Raw genomic sequence first — 16,713 nt, 5'->3', positions numbered from 1 at the left:
ATTCGCTCAATTGAAGGCCAGTATGGCACACTTCAAGCATATGTGACTCCAAGAATTCAACCCAAAACATGTCAGGTCCGCCAGTACCTTATCAAACCCCTTTCACTCCATCAAAGAACTCACTTTATTGATCATGACAGGTAGGACAAAGGAGGGAGAAGTTTATTTTTAGGATATTACATTATGCAGATAAAGTTGCTTTTTATTTTAGTAGTGTAAATTCTGGTAGCTAGTTGTACCTTTAAAAAATTAAATAAATATTTAAATGCTGTGTACAGGTTTCCCCCGCTATCTGAAAGTAGCATGTTGCTATGAAACCTTTCATAAGCCAAAATAGCATAAAGCGAAGAAGCAGTTACTGTAGGACACATCTTGATGATGGGTGCTCAAAATAAATTGGGATAAAGCACAGATGCTCACAGACAGTTCAAAGCTATGTGGCCTGATGAGTGTAGTTCCTGGAGAAGGAACTCGGCGGGGCCGCTCTCAGTGCTGCTGGGGTACTTGCTGCTTCGGTAACAGCCGCTGCAGAACAAATGCTGAGGCTGTTTTTGCTTTTCACCTTTTTTGGTAAAAGCAAAAATCCTCTTTGGATTTCTCTTGGTTACCGAAAATGGGCACTCGTGTAGGCCTTTTGTAAAAACAAAGTGGCATAAAGTGAACTTTCAAAAAGCAGGGGATACCTGTATTATTTCTAATAGACGTAAGAGTCTTTGTCTTCTTTTAGAGGCTGATTTGAGCTGGACTTTCCTATCTTTCGCATATATTTACCATTCTGAAATCAGTAGAGTAATAGTTCTCTGTCTCAAACATCTATCGTGAGAAAATACTGTTTAGCATTTGAGTTCTCTGTAAACAGGACCTTATTGTGTTAGCCTCAAACATTATATTTCCTTTCTACTTCACCTCAGGAGCAATTAGTTGTGATAGTCCCTATTATTTCTAACTTCCATTCCAACTTAATCATCCTCCTGGTTATAGTTTTTCACTTTCTTTTCTGAAAATGAGAGACCATGGCCTTAAATGAAGAAGAGAAAGAAATGAACAATTAGTGAATACTTGCTCTGTGCCATGCATTGTGCTCAGTGCTTAGAAGTGTTACCATTTAAGTCTTACGGCAAAACAAGTAGTAATGTTTGGAAAAGTAAGTAACTTGTTGATATGAGAAACAGAGTGAAGATTTGAGGCCAAAGCCTATGTTTTTTTCTATTGCAGCTTGTAATTTTAAAGGTATGTAATTTAAATAAGATGTAAGGAGAAAAGTTCCTAAGGAAGGTTTTGGGAAAACATTAAAGAGAATGGATTCTCTGAGGGTGTCTTCCTGCTTAAAAGTCAGAGTTGTTAAAGGAGGTATAGTGTGGTGTTCTGGAAAGAGCAGCAAACTGGGACTCAGGAGACTCAGATTATAGCCTGATATCTGTTCCTACATGACTTCGGGAAAATAATTTAAGCTCTGGGCTTTAGTTCTCTCATCTGCAAATAGAGTTGGTGTGGCAATCTCAAAAGTCCTTTCTATTCTGTATTCTCTGAAAATTCTTTCTGTACCTTTAATTCCATAAATGTGCATTTTCTTAATTCTTTGTCCATTTGATTTATTTTAAATTTATTTGATTTATTTTACAACCTTTTGTGTGTATGTGTAATTTGCAGATAGAAAGTTAATTCCATATCCCTGCAAAATAGAAGGTATCATTCCCTAACTTTACCAGTGGCGTGCAGCTAGTGTTTCAAACCCATGTCCATCTTACTTAAAAGCCCAATTCTTTGTCTTCACATTATGCCGATTTTTTCCTTTCGGAGATTCTTATGTTTTGTAGTTCCTATAATATAAATACTAGATGGACTTTTAAAAAATGGAATTTACCTGAGTAAACTGAATTGTATTTGTGAAGGCATGTTATAATGAAAACAAGCTATTTATGTCACTTAACTGAATATTAAAAGTACAGGTATAGGTAAGCATTCTTTTTTTTTTCCTTGAAATCAAAATGTTTCTCTGATGGGTAAGATAAATCGAGAAAAATTAAATGGCTACTTTTCTATTTGTAACTACTGTTGCAAAATTCTGTTTTTTAATGTGTTGAGTACATATAATACCTCTGTGTATTCCCAGACAAATATGTGTACCTCTGCTATTTAATTGCAGACCCATGAATACACTGACTTTGACAGGCCAGTTCAGTTTTGCTGAACTTCACTCCTGGGTGGTTTTTTGCCTGCCTGAAGTTCCTGAAAAACCTCCAGCAGGAGAATGTGTGACATTTTACTTTCAGAACACCTTCCTGGATACACAACTTGAAAGTACCTACAGGTAAATAAAACTTATTCCTGGCTCGCAAGTGTTTTTTACATAAATGGAACTTCTAAATTTTCATAAGTTTTAAGGCAGTAATAATTTGCGAATAATATGATTAAAAAACTATACTGTTTAAGAGAATCTTTGAAAAACAAATGGAATTAATGAGTTTAAAAAATGATTGACTAAAGGTGAATATGAAAGAGCAATACCTTTCCAATTCTCAGCCATAACCAGTTAGAGAATAAATTGTTTAAAAAGATTCTTTCAGAGCAGTGATAACAATAACAAAATGTTCATATAAAATCTGTAAGAATATTCTTTATTAGAAATACATAGAACTTCATGAAGAAAACTTTAGAATTTTATTGACATTAAAGACTTGATTTAATGGAGTAATATATTCTATAGTTATCAATATGAAGACAATGTAAACATGCAAGTCCTTCCCAAATTGATTTGAACATTTATCCTAATTCCAGTAAGAATTACAAGAAGAATTACCATTGAATTTCTTTATGCAAAAATAGGAAATGGCTCAAGAACTTGAGAGCTTAGAACATGCAGGCTTTTGAAGTGACCACATTGAGGTGAAGGTCATTATTCCTTGACACTCTTCTCAAGCTCCCAGTTGCCCTCCTGCCCCCTTCACTGTCACTCCCTACTCATCTCCCATAGGCTCCCATAATTTCTGTTTCTGAATATAGTAGAGGCTAAAATTTCCTTCTCCTTTGTTCTTTTTCTGAATGTGTTGGGTAAGGCTGTTTTCTCTACCTCTGCTTTGAGCTTGTACCCTCATATTTCTTCAAGGTTTTTGCATTCTCATCCTCTCACATCTGTAGGTTGTTTTTGTTTGTTTGATCTTTTGTTTTTTTATTTTGTTTGTTTGGAGGGGAGGAGGTTTCTTATCTTCTCTCTGTCTCTGTCTCTTAAAGCTTCTCTCCCTAAGCAGTTTACTGAGGTATTCTACTTTCTGCTTCCTAGCTGAGACTTTACCATGCTAGGTTCTGGAAACAACAGTGAACACATAATTTTACCTCTGAATATAGCCTTTGGGACCAAGAACTCTCCAGAAATCTAACTGGTTTTAGCATCAGTTCTATGGGGGTGTTTCACTGTACTCTCCAGGGGATCTTACCTGTGTAAACCTGGAATCATGACTTCAGTTTTGAAGTACCACAGCGAACCTCACGTTTTAATCATAGCAGACAATTTGACAGGCCCCTGGCATACTACATATTTTTATAATAGCATACCTTTGCTTTTTACCATTCTGTGTCTTTAAATATTCTTTCCTTAATAGTCAAAACTCTACTTATTCTTCAAGGCCCAACTCAATAGGTACATTTTTTAAGTCTTCCTTGATTCTCTTCTCTGTTCCCATAACATTTTATTCTTACCTGCCTTAGGTTTTTATTGTTATTTTTTTGAAGTATATAATAATTTTTATGTAAGCTTGTCTGTAAATCAGATTGTAAGCTCTGGGCAGAGTTTATTTCTTAATTAACTTTGTATGTATCCTCCAAGTATCTAACACATGGCTTTGAACATAGTGGTACTCAATAAAGGTTTTTTGTTCCATAAAATACATATATATGGAAGAAGTATAGAAGCATGTACTTTGGAGACAGACATACTTAGGTTTGAATCTGGCTCTGTGACTCACCAGCTATTTGCTCTTAGCTACATTACTTAACTTTCTGGGTTTCAGTTTCTTTTCTGACGAATAGAAATAGTAGCACTTACTTCACTGAATTGTGATGCTTAAAGGAAGATAAACCACGTGAGTCATTCCACAGTGCCAGGTACTGCATAAGTATTTAATGTTAAATATTATTAATTAAAATTGAAGACTAGTGAAAAAAAATCTCATGATTTCTAACACATAATTGGGATCAAAATAAGTGTGTATTATTCATCTTTCTAGAAAAAAAGAATTAGCATTTGCCTACAGCAGTCAATATAAAAGCAAATAAAAAGGCAACACTGAATATGTAAAAGATGGTATATATTAATTAGGAAAATTTTGGTCATCATAAAAAGGAACCAAACGTAAGCAAGCTTAACCAAATAAAAGGAATTTATTAGCTCATATAACTTAAAAGACTAGCAGTGGTCTGCTTCAAGCATAACTGGATCAATGGCTTAACTGATATTGTCAAGACTTTATCCCTTTCCATTGCTCAGCTCTGTTTTTGTCTTCTCTTGGCTTTCCTCTGTAGTGCCATGGTGGCCACCGACAGCTCCATCCAGCTTTATATCTTTTCAGCTACCATAGCCTTTCTTTCCCACTAGTTTCAATAAAAGTCCCAGGATTGAGTATCATCGTTGAGTCGTGAACCACTGTGCTCAGGGGTATGGAATACGCTGCTGAAAACTTCCTCCTGAAGTCCCAGAAATGGGGTTGGGGCCAGTGCCAATGAAACTATATGGATTGAAAAGGGTGAGAGAGAAAGAGAGAGAGAGAAGGAGGGGTTCCATAAAGAAAAAGAAGGGTACTGTGAACATAAGAAGTGGCAGTGGATGCTGGGCATGGAAGAACAGAAGTTGTTACTCTTAGGTTTGATATTAGCTTTCTTTTAAGGATGAAGCATATAGTCGTGCTGTAATTTATGTGATTACATAAAAAAAAACTTATGTGAAAGCAAGCAATTCTAAATCCATTTTATATACATAAGGGGTTAGCTATTGGAAATTTTATTAGTGAAAATGAAAAAAAGGTGTTTTAAATGAAGAACTTATATAAATTGTCGTATCTTTCGGAGGCATGTGTCTAACATCTTTTATTCAGTTTTATAAGTATGTTTAGAACTTGAATTGCTACAACAGTAAAAGGTTACATGTTTAAATATGTTTTACATTAATAATGAGATGTGTATATAAAGAAATCTAAAATTAAATGAAGTCTAAACACAAGGTCCTATTCACAAAATATGTATTTACTGGACATATTTATTGGATGTATTTCCTTCTAAAGCTGTTCTTTTAAAAATATTAATTTTATAGAAAAGGTGAAGGAGTTTTTAAATCTGACAACATTTCTACTATATCCATCCTAAAAGATGTGCTCTCTAAAGAAGCTACAAAAAGGAAAATTAACCTCAACATATTATACGGTAAAAAAAAAAAAAAAAAGAATCATTCTTTCTGTTTTGGGGGGGGGGTTGTTGTTACAATAAGAATGTTCCTGATCAAAGTGACTTATCTAATTGTGCCTGACTTAACTTCTTCTAGAGATAAATGAAGTATCAGTCAAACACACATTAAAGCTAATCCACCCAAAACTGGAGTACCAGTTGCTTTTGGCTAAGAAAGTGCAATTAATTGATGCTTTAAAAGTAAGTATTTGTGTCACGGGACTTATGATCATTATTTTATTGTGATGGGATTTCTAAAATTGTAAAGACCTTAAAGTTTTCCACTTTAAACCCACTTTACACTGGATTAAATTTTGAACATTAAGTGCTTCTGTTTTTAATTTTAAATAAGGAATTGCAGGTTCATGAGGGAAACACAAACTTTCTGATACCAGAATATCGCTGTATCCTAGAAGAGGCAGATCACCTACAGGAAGAATACAAAAAGCAACCTGCACATCTTGAAAGACTCTACGGTTAGTGAACTATTCTAGAATACCTTGTCATATTTCTTTTCTACTGGCTGTTTGCAAAGGATCACATGAGAGAAGCTGGGCAGAAGGAGACAGGCAAAGATTACAGCAGTCATGAACCAGTAACAACCCATGTACTGCCCAATGTATTTATTTTGTCAAGTTGGTTTTAATGTTTAATATTTTTACTAGATAAAATACAAATAAATATTAAGAAGTGAAATAAGTCTAATGCAATGAACTAATCTATATATATGAAGAAACCCAGTGTGAAATGAATGTATCCTATGAAGCATTACAATTTAGGCTATATTTCACACAAATAATTTTCAGTTTTTATTGCTATTCTGAAATATCAAAATGCAGCATTTAATATTTTTATGCAAAATTTAATGGGGGTATATATGTGCTGTGTCAGTTTATGTTTAAAACTCATTCTGCTTTGGTGGTGAGAAGGTGAATGTTTCACAGTTGTATTGAAAAAGCAAGAGCAAGAGGGAGGAAGGAAGGAACAGCTTAAGGAAACATTTTTTGTGATCTTTATGTAAGACCTATTGTGCATAGCACGCCTGTTTATTTATAACATCTTTATAATCAGGGGGGATATTTAATCCTTCCAACAGCTCAGCAAGGTAGATAGTGTTATCTCTGGTTTTCACATCTGTAAACTGAAATCTGAGCTTAAGAATGTGTTGTCACATAGGTAGGTGGTGGCAAAGCCTTCATTAGAATCTCCTCGCCCCCAAATGCAAGCTTTTTGCACTGTGCCGAGTCTTCTGTAGAGTCAGTTGGTATCATCAGTCCATATTGATCCTTAAGATCTACCTAATGAATTTATTTTATGCCCAGAGACTTGCTCATAAACGGTAACAATAATATCTAATATCTTAACATTTACTATGTGGCAAACACATGATCTTTTATCCCCATTACAACTTAGAAGATGGGTGGTGCAGAACCACCATATCTTATCACCAATTCCACAGTCCAGAGAGCTTTGAAATCAAAAACTTTGTTCATAAATCATTTGGCAATAAATCTGACTTGATCTGAATTAATGACAAAACCTCACTTAAACTGATATGAGGTTATTTATAGTTTTTTTATTCCACTTAGTATGAATATTCATATATTTTGTTGCAGAAATGTTATGTTTTGTTATCAGATGCTGCCACTCACTTTCCACGGGTATTATGCCATATATATGGTATATTCCTTTTATTATCTTCCTAAAATGTGAAAAATTCTGAAACACATCTTGCATCAAGAGTTTTGGATAAAAGGTTGATAGCTTGAATTATTCCCACTATATATATGCAAAAACTCAAAGGTGAAATAATTTGCCCAGATCTTTGAAACTAGAAATATTTGCTGTCAAGTCAAATCCTAAGAATGGTCAACATATAGATGGGATATTTTAATTCAGATAAAGCTGTTATGAACAGAATATGTCTACACTATGTCAAAATGGTCAGCCTGGTGGAAAAAAAAACCCCACTTGTTGTAATTTTATATATACCAATAGCAGTTCAAAACTGGCCAGCAGTTGATTGTCTGAATTAATAGCTTATAGCCAATTGTTAAGAGGGTTATTAGCCAAATGATTTATATTTTGAAACGTGCCTTAAAATCCCCCCCAAATATTTTTTAATGCATCAATCCTTTCAGATTTCTGTATGTCAAATAATGGAATTACAGGTGCTTAGAAATAGATTCTCAAGCAGTCGCTTACTTTCATTAAATAATGTGTCATTAATAGAATTAATCAATGACAGAAAATAACATTTTTTCTTTATAGGCATGATCACCGATCTTTTCATAGATAAGTTCAAATTCAAAGGCACCAATGTAAAAACCAAAGTGCCTCTTTTACTGGAGATTCTGGACAGTTATGACCAAAATGCATTGATTGCTTTCTTTGATGCTGCATGAAATATAAATAAGGTAAAGTTCCAAAGTTGTATGTTTAAATGAAAAATGTTAAAATAGAATTGTAAGCTAACTGTATATACTTTTATTTCAAGTGCGTTTTAAAATATTATCTAAAAATATGTTATGACTTTTTTTAGTAATGCTTCTATTTTTTTTGACAAATGGAACTTTTTTTTTTAATTTTTAAAATATTTATCAAACAACCCATATATTGTTAGTATAGACATCGTGCAAGGTTAAAACATATTCAAACATCAAGATCCGCATTCAGGGCTTCCCTGGTGGCGCAGTGGTTGAGAGTCCGCCTGCCGATGCAGGGCACACGGGTTCGTGCCCCGGTCCAGGAGGGTCCCACGTGCCACGGAGCAGCTGGGCCCGTGAGCCATGGCCACTGGGCCTGCGCATCCGGAGCCTGCGCTCTGCAGCGGGAGAGGCCACGGCAGTGAGAGGTCCGCGTAAGTTCTAGAGGCTGGAAGTCTGGGGTCAAGGTGCCAGCATGGTTGGGCTCTGGTGAGAACTCTCTTCTTGGCTTGCAGATGGTTGCTTTCTTGTTGTGTCCTCACATAGCAGAGAAAGAGGAAGAGGAAGAGGAGTAAGAGAGAAAAAGAGAGACAGAGAGAGACAGAGAGAGACAGAGAGAGAGAGAGGAGGACATTTTAAAACAAGTGGAATGATTATAAGGGATTTTAATGAATTTTTTTCAAGTGGATGTTTTATAATAATCATTGTATAAAATAATTATTTTATAGTAATTATGTTTATAATAATCGAGAACTATTATTTGGAAAATAAAAATATATTCAAATATTTAATAAGCTAACACACGTATGTATAAACTGCTTTACAGTTTTCAAAATGTATTTACGTATGTTACCTCATTTGATTGTTTTTCTTTTATTTTTGGCTAATTATTATTTTTTTAATTAATTAATTAATAATTTTTTTGCTGTGTTGGGTCTTCACTGCTGCGTGCGGGCTTTCTCTAGTTGCAGCGAGCCGGGGCTACTCTTCACTGCGGTGAGAGGGCTTCTCATTGTGGTGGCTTCTCTTGTTGCGGAGCATGGGCTCTAGGCACGCAAGCTTCAGTAGTTGTGGCTTACCGGCTCTAGAGCGCAGGCTCAGTAGTTGTGGCGCAGGGGCTTAGTTGCTCTGCGGCATGTGGGATCTTTCTGGACCAGGGATCAAACCCGTGTCCCCTGCATTGGCAGGTGGATTCTAACCACTGTGCCACCAGGGAAGTCCCTCCTCATTTGATCTTGACAACATATATTGATTATTTTGTCAAATCATGTAAGAAAACTGATTCTCAGTGAGGTTAAGTGTTTAAGAGGACGTGCTATTATTTTGTAAAGGTGGAACCCAAGTTCTGGTGCCTGGATTGCATTCTGGTTACTATGTATGTTGTCAACCAGGGGAAATAACATAAATTTTTTTTAAGGAATTGAGATTGATTTACAATTGATTTTGCTGTTGCTTGGTAATGTTTTGTGACCCATGCTCAGTTTGTAAAATACTTGAGTTGGCCAGGGAAATCAGCAGAATTTGCACAGATTGGGGGGATCTTAACTTGATGTGCTGTAACCAGTAGGGCTATACAAGTATACTACATGTGAATAGTGTCGAAATAGTGACAGCTTCTTAGATTTTCCTGCACTAATATCCACTGATTTCTTTTTTATCATAAATGGAGGGAAATATGACTTTAAGGCTATGGAAGTCATTAATCTTAATTCATATTTTATTCATATTCAGGTGAATATTGTACTTAAAGGTTGTTTAAAATAGCATAAGGATTACAATAGAAAATAAACTATTCTGTGTGTTTTCAAGAAGGGCACACTTATGAATTTGTTGGAAAACAACAGTGCTTCTTAATTATATACCATTATATTTATTAGTTATGTGCAAGCCTTGTTGTATATTAAATGTGAAAATTTGTTAAAGGCACATATTGCTAAGAGAGTTTTACTTTTATAAGGTCATATTGCTTTTACTATGTTTAAACAACCTTCATTTCTAAATGGAACACATAATTATATCTAGGTCACTAGAATTTTACTCCGAGCTTTTTGTCGGCTGCCACACCTTGGGGAGAAAAAAGAGATAAAAATTAATGACTGTCTAGTTGAATTTCTTGTAGTACATTACTGTTTGTTACATATATCAACAGTAGTTCAAGGTGGCACTTTAAATTAATTGCATCTTCATTAGGAAAAATAAAAAGCATAAGACTGTGAAGAAACACCTAAATAGTAAGATGACATTATAGTCTTTCAATATTATATCAGTTACATAAGCAGCGTGTTAAATGATTTATGCACGTTATTTAATACTAACGACAACTGTATAACGCGTAGATATCATTCCCAATTAACAGATAGGAAAATTGAGAATTGGAGACACTGAATAACTTGAACAAGACCACCAGGCCAGTATGTGGCCGGATCAGATTTTAGACCTTGAGAAACTAGTCAGTCAAGCTAACTGGAGGTCCTAGGGCAGAAGGCCGGGGCGGCCCGCTACTAATTGCTAAAGTTTAATTCAGTTTATCCTAGAGACAGCCCTTACCCCGAGACAGGGACCGCCTAGCGGCCCTATTTAAAGTCACAGTAGACTTAGGCCCCGCCTCCCCGCCGGGCGCGCGTACTTCCTCCTGCCGCCGTTCGACGTCTCTTCGCCCCGCTCCGCCCCTGCTCGGTTGCCTTCGCAGCCGCCTTCACTCGCCTGCGACCGCGTCGCCCCGAGTGACGTCACGGGCCTCGGCCCTTTTCATTGGTCCATTTCAATAGTCGCGGGATACTTGAACTGCATGAACAGCCGCCGCTCCGGCGGGCTGCTCGCTTCATTTCGGGGGCGTCTTTGGTCCTCCACGTCCGGCAGTGCCTGCCTCCGCCTTTCGCAACCTCCTCGGTCCTACACGATCTCGAGCGGGCCAGCGGGTGGGTAGGCTGGCCCGAGCTGCGGCGGGCGTGTACAGCTGGAGTGTACCTAGGCTGATCGGCGGGACGCAGTGCACGCTGCTTGGCGCCGCAGGCTGATCCCGCCGCGCCCCCGGGAGCAGTGATGTTGGGCAGCTCCGCGCCCGGGCCTGCGGCCCGCGAGGCAGGCTCGGCGCTGTTAACATTGCAGCAGACGGCGCTCCAGGAGGACCAGGAGAACATCAACCCCGAGAAGGCGGCGCCCACCCAGCAGTCCCGGACCCGCGCTGGGCTGGCGGTACTGAAGGCCGGGAACTCGCGGGGACCAGCGCCGCAGCAGAGGCCTAAGACGCGACGGGTAAAGCAGTGAGCCGTATCTGCAGGAGGGTGGGCCGAGCGGGAGTTTTGCATGGGTTTAGCCGGCATAGGAGAGTGGCGAGAAAGCATCCCCTGGCCTTTTCCCGGGAAGCCAGGATCTGGAGTCCCTTGATCCCTGGTTTTCTGGAGTGTAGGATGCCACATTACTCCCATTAGTTTCTCCCATTACTCTCCCTGCCAGCACTCTGCGTTTGTGCTGGCTGTCCGCTCTCCTCCATTGGGAGTATTTTTCTATAGATAACGAAGTCAAACCAAGTCCTACAACATGAGTATGGCCTTTGCCCGGCTCCACGCCTTTCTCTCTGCTTTTAAGCCCCAGGCACTGCTCGGACTTCCTTCATCCTCCCCATATGGTTAAGAGATTACCTCTGCTTTAGGAAAGGGTATAAAAAATACTTTGCTTTTGGTCAATTCCGCCATCTTACCGAATTTGCTCTGTTGCTCCACCCTGGGGCGAAAGAGGTAAACCACTTTTTTGCCATCTTTCCTAAATTTGGCATTTTTCGCCCTGCCACTCCACCCATCTCGTGGCCTTGATTAGTTTTGCCCAATTCCACTTAATCTGACCCTAAAACCCTTGCAGGAATGCCTGTGACAAATTGGAACATCCCTTCTTTCTCCAACTGACTACTCAAATTTCCTTGTCTGGATTTTCCCCCCTAAAGTTTAATTTTCCTGATAGAGTAATTGGGAGTAAATGCAGTATAAGGGGATGAAAGCAGAACAAAATTCCACTTAATAGGCTCAAAGCCGGTTATTTATTTTTTAGGTTGCACCTCTTAAGGATCTTCCTATAAATGATGAGCATGTCACCGTTCCTCCCTGGAAAGCAAACAGTCAACAGCCTGCATTTACCATCCATGTGGATGAAGCAGAAGAAGAGACTCAGAAGAGGCCAGTTGAATCTAAAAAACCAGAAAGTGAAGATGTCTTGGCTTTTAATTCAGCTGTTACTTTACCAGGACCGAGAAAACCACTGGCACCTCTTGATTACCCAATGGATGGTAGTTTTGGTAAGTTTTAAAAAAAATTTGTATCAAATCAATGTAATCATAATTATTGAATAGACTGGATTAATGAAATTTTGCTTTTCAAAACATGATCTTACCTGATCCTTAACTACATTATGAGTTAGGTTTAATGTAACAAGTTTAGAAAGGGTGTGACTTATCTCAGGCCTCACAGCTAATCCAAGACCCAGTGACCTACAAAAGGATCCTAATCCTGTGCTCCTGGTACACTTCTAATCACATCAATTTCATTAGATCTCAGACTTATTTTAATCTGACCCTGGAAATGTTTGCTTGATTGGGAGAATATATTTCAGTTGTGTTAAGACTCACTTTGTACATACCATTCTCAAATAGAGTGCTATTTGAGAATGCAGCTTTAAATACTGAGATAGCCAACATCTCTTCCACCTTTAAAACTTTGTTTCTGTAAAATCAGTCTGAGTGGTTGTCTGATACCAGAGAGGGACATTGTCCTCCTGTGGGTCAGAGTAGCTGCTATAGACAACTCTGACTACAGTTTGTGCTGCTTCTTTACCATCAGGCTATCGAGTCACTGGACAGCTCACTAAATTCAATCTCAGCTTTAGTTCTGTAGATGAGAGGTATAGCAGCGAAGTCCTATGGAAACAAAATAATTGGTGTATTTTTATTTAAAATCTGCAACAAATTTTAAACTCAAACCTTGAAGTAAAAAGAATAATGGATATTTTTTGCCTTCAAAGATAATTTAAATTTACCAAGAAAGAATCACCCATTGATATTGGTGTTAATGTGTTTGAACTGCCCATAAGAAATCTGAGTTTCTCTTTAGCACACCTGTTAGCCCTACTTCTAGTTATTGCCTGGACTGTGCTTTGAATGTTAGACTTCGGGGTCTGCAAACTGTCTTTTGACAAATCCTAGATATCTCCAAACTTGGATTTTAACTTTGTCCTAGCAAAACCAGTGTACTCCTGTCATGGGAGATGAAGACACTTCAATACCTGCTCCTCTAACTCATTTTCCTGTTAATGGTTTGTCAGTACTTTTTCTTGTTAATTAAAATCATTCCAAAACTAAGTGGACATAGGCACTAAAATCAGAGTTAAATCTTCTATGTACTTTGTCGTAACAAGCTCTTTTTAGTTGGATGAAATAAACACATTGGTAGTTTGGGACTCCTTACAAGGGCAATCACTTTTAGCTCTTAAATTAAGTCGAAAATGAAAAGTGAACTTCACTGTACTTTTGAATTCTCCTAGAGTCACCGCATACTATGGATATGTCAATTGTACTGGAAGATGAAAAGCCAGTGAGTGTTAATGAAGTACCAGACTACCATGAGGACATTCACACATACCTTAGGGAAATGGAGGTAAAGGCTCTCTGAATCTACTTTTTACACTATTTGTTCACTGTGGTGAAAGGAAATTAAGAGGATAATGTTTTTAAGTTTTTTAACTGCCAGTGAATTACTCTAATGCTATACTTAAGTTTCTAGCATATAGGCAGCATCTGTTAATGGTAGAATAATCTAACTGCAGTTTTAACACTATACTAAGTAACCTTCTCAACAGGTTAAATGTAAGCCTAAAGTGGGTTACATGAAGAAACAGCCAGACATTACTAACAGTATGAGGGCTATCCTCGTGGACTGGTTAGTTGAAGTAGGAGAAGAATATAAACTACAGAATGAGACCCTGCATTTGGCTGTGAACTACATTGATAGGTTTCTTTCATCGATGTCTGTGTTGAGAGGAAAACTTCAGCTTGTGGGCACTGCTGCTATGCTGTTAGCCTCGTAAGTACAACTTGGTTTGTTGGGTTAAAAGTGATTAGTAGTATCTTCCTGTGTAGGGAAGAAATTGTGATCTTTTAAAGTATGACATTTTAACATACTATACAAGGCAGGGAGTCAGCGACTACTTTAGGGATGGTGGAGTGGATGAAACTTTTTAAATTTAGGACATTAATTTTCCTAGATTTGGATTTCAGGGCACCTTGAATGAACCTACAGATTGGCGACATTTTAATACACCAGGACTAGGTTACAGAGTGCTTCCTTCTACTTTAAAGTACTTTCTGGTATATAAGCAAAATCTTATCTTTTCTCCATTAAGACATGAAAACTAAAATGTAAATTATTTATTTTTCTAAGGAAATTTCCTACATTTTCAGTTACTTGGTGAACTCTGGCATTGTTCCCATCTTGGGAAGTCAGTCTCTCACTTACTTCCTTTGACTGAAGTGGGAGAAATATTTGGGGCTTTTAATTAGCATTTACCTAGTCTTGGCTAGAAATGGTCAAGTATCAGTGCAAACAGGCAACTGGTTTTGGATTCGTTCCATTCATTCTGCTTAAGGGATTTCAAGTTGGGACAAACAAGCTTGCTTTTCTTATAAAAGGACTGATTACTTAAAACTTCTTTCATTGTAGAAAGTTTGAAGAAATATACCCCCCAGAAGTAGCAGAGTTTGTATACATTACAGATGACACTTATACCAAGAAACAAGTTCTGAGAATGGAGCACCTAGTTTTGAAAGTCCTTGCCTTTGACTTAGCTGCACCAACAATAAATCAGTTTCTTACCCAGTACTTTCTGCACCAGCAGTCTGCAAACTGCAAAGTTGAAAGTTTAGCAATGGTAAGTTCTTTTCATTTTGCTGAATGAAGATTCTAAGGTCACAATTCGGGGCAAGCTCTAGTTTCATTATACAGCCTTGGTCAAGGGATTTAGTATTCTGGGGACAAGTTAGTGCTGCAGCATGAAAGAAAGCCTACCATTGGCAAAAGAAAACATAAATGGAGAAAGCACTAGGAATAGTGGTATGAGGAGGAAGTCTTGGTAAATGGTAGCCAGAAGAGTTGTTTTTAAAGCTATTAAGGAGGAAAAATACAGGATGAGAATGAAGCAAAATATGATAGTGAATATATTTAAAGATGTGGCAATGGTTGCTACAGAGCCAGTCTTAAAGATAGTAAAATATTCGGTCAGAAGGTAAGGATTTGAGTTTTGAATTCCAGAGCTCTTATGATCATAAAGTATATTTACTTTTTCATTCCAGTTTTTGGGAGAGTTAAGTTTGATAGATGCTGACCCATATCTAAAGTATTTGCCATCAGTGACCGCCGCAGCAGCCTTTCATTTAGCACTCTACACTGTCACGGGACAAAGCTGGGTATGTATGACGACGTCCTTACACATCCACCTTGTGCTGTAAATGCTTGTGCCAGATAGGTTAAATAACTGTCCTATACAACTGACAGTTGTCAGGATGTACTGAACTGGAAGAGCTATTCAGCCACGTACACTGTTGAAAGCATTTTGTCTTACCTGTTTAATAGCATCTGTCAGGTAGAAAGCTTGGTTACTATTAATGCTTGGATTTGAAAGGTGTGCTTAAAGAATTCAGGCCATAAGACTTGCTGTTGGCAAGGAAAATAGTAAAAATTGATCAAAGTTAGCAAAAAGAGCTTGAGAAAACAGGAAGATGTTAGTTGGAGGTGTTAGGACAAAACTCAAGCCAACTAATGCCAACTACTAACTTGTATTCAGTGTCTGTTACTAAAAACAAAACTCAGTGGTTCCGTCCTCCCTCCTGCAGCCTGAATCATTAGTACAAAAGACTGGATATACGCTGGAAACCCTAAAGCCTTGTCTCATGGACCTTCACCAGACCTACCTCAGAGCTCCGCGGCATGCACAACAGTCAATAAGAGAAAAGTACAAAAATTCAAAGTAAGAATTAACAGCAGTAGATACCAAAGAAGCTTGCTTTTCCAGGCTATCGTACGGTTCAGAGATCCTTGACATTTTAACTTTATTTAAGGGATTCACAAGTCAGGCACAGCCTCCTTAAGCAACTGTTCTCTTAGCAGCCATGTGTTTTGAGCTTCTGTCTTGTATTTGAGGGAGAAGAGGGGAGAGGAACGGTGGGCATGCATGCAAGTGTTGGGGACCAGACTATGGTTTTATAACCATTAATTCAAGTAGACAGAAATAGCATTTGTGAGTTCCTAGTATATGTTTCATTCCATAATCTGTTTCACCCAATGAATGTTTACTAAAAATGGATTTTTTTTCCCCTGCTTACAGGTATCATGGTGTTTCTCTCCTCAACCCACCCGAGACACTAAATGTGTAACAGTGAAAGACTGCCTTTGTTTTCTAGGATGTAAATCACTCAAAGTATATGGTGTACAGATTTTATCTTAGGTTTTAATTTTACAATCATTTCTGAATACGGAAGTTACGGTCAAGTACAAATTATGGTATCTATTACTTTTTAAAGGTTTTAATTTGTATATCTTTTGTACATGTAACTATCTTAGATATTTGGCTAATTTTAAGTGGTTTTTGTTAAAGTATTAATGATGCCAGCTGTCAGGATAATAAGAAATAAATTGATTTGGAAAATTTGGTTTGTAAGTCAAATTTAATTTGAGGCAAAAATTTGACTTCAGGATTTCACTTAGAGAAATTAATTTGGTTTATTAAAGCATGGGGACAGGGAAGGCTTCTCCTTCCAACACACAGGTGATGACATTCACCTCCCTAAGGAACTGGGCCAACTGTCTGACTTGGG

The 16,713-nt window shown here is 37.7% G+C and overlaps 2 protein-coding genes across 2 annotated transcripts in view; both read left to right on the top strand.

Moving 5' to 3' along the window:
* BBS7 (Bardet-Biedl syndrome 7) overlaps window positions 1–8,213 on the top strand; it is a 38,811-nt gene extending 30,598 nt beyond the window's left edge. The window contains exons 14-19 of the mRNA XM_024745214.1: window positions 1–140; window positions 2,147–2,311; window positions 5,303–5,412; window positions 5,531–5,634; window positions 5,786–5,909; window positions 7,705–8,213. Of these exons, the coding sequence (XP_024600982.1) occupies window positions 1–140; window positions 2,147–2,311; window positions 5,303–5,412; window positions 5,531–5,634; window positions 5,786–5,909; window positions 7,705–7,838 (777 nt within the window). The 3' untranslated portion in view covers window positions 7,839–8,213. The remainder of the gene's footprint in view (window positions 141–2,146; window positions 2,312–5,302; window positions 5,413–5,530; window positions 5,635–5,785; window positions 5,910–7,704) is intronic.
* A 789-nt stretch (window positions 8,214–9,002) lies between these two features.
* On the top strand, window positions 9,003–16,544 carry CCNA2 (cyclin A2). The gene is made up of 8 exons (XM_024745112.1): window positions 9,003–11,114; window positions 11,904–12,147; window positions 13,389–13,501; window positions 13,704–13,927; window positions 14,564–14,771; window positions 15,193–15,306; window positions 15,733–15,866; window positions 16,224–16,544. Exons 1-8 carry the CDS (start codon window positions 10,902–10,904, stop codon window positions 16,270–16,272), a joined length of 1,299 nt encoding a protein of 432 aa, XP_024600880.1. The 5' UTR covers window positions 9,003–10,901; the 3' UTR covers window positions 16,273–16,544.
* The last annotated feature ends 169 nt before the right edge of the window (window positions 16,545–16,713 follow it).

This window comes from Neophocaena asiaeorientalis, unplaced genomic scaffold (genome assembly GCF_003031525.2).
Source record: "Neophocaena asiaeorientalis asiaeorientalis breed wild unplaced genomic scaffold, Neophocaena_asiaeorientalis_V1.1 scaffold65, whole genome shotgun sequence".
NCBI lineage: Eukaryota > Metazoa > Chordata > Mammalia > Artiodactyla > Phocoenidae > Neophocaena > Neophocaena asiaeorientalis.
The sequence above is the reverse complement of the archived record's forward strand: the minus strand, read 5'-3'. Positions and strand labels throughout refer to the sequence as shown.

Excerpts from the sequence above, each read along its gene's own strand:
- CCNA2 (XM_024745112.1), top strand. The coding sequence starts at position 10,902 with ATGTTGGGCAGCTCCGCGCCCGGGCCTGCGGCCCGCGAGGCAGGCTCG. Across the intron at positions 13,502-13,703 it reads CATACCTTAGGGAAATGGAG|GTTAAATGTAAGCCTAAAGT; the intron begins GTAAAGGCTCTC and ends CCTTCTCAACAG. Across the intron at positions 15,867-16,223 it reads GAAAAGTACAAAAATTCAAA|GTATCATGGTGTTTCTCTCC; the intron begins GTAAGAATTAAC and ends CCCTGCTTACAG.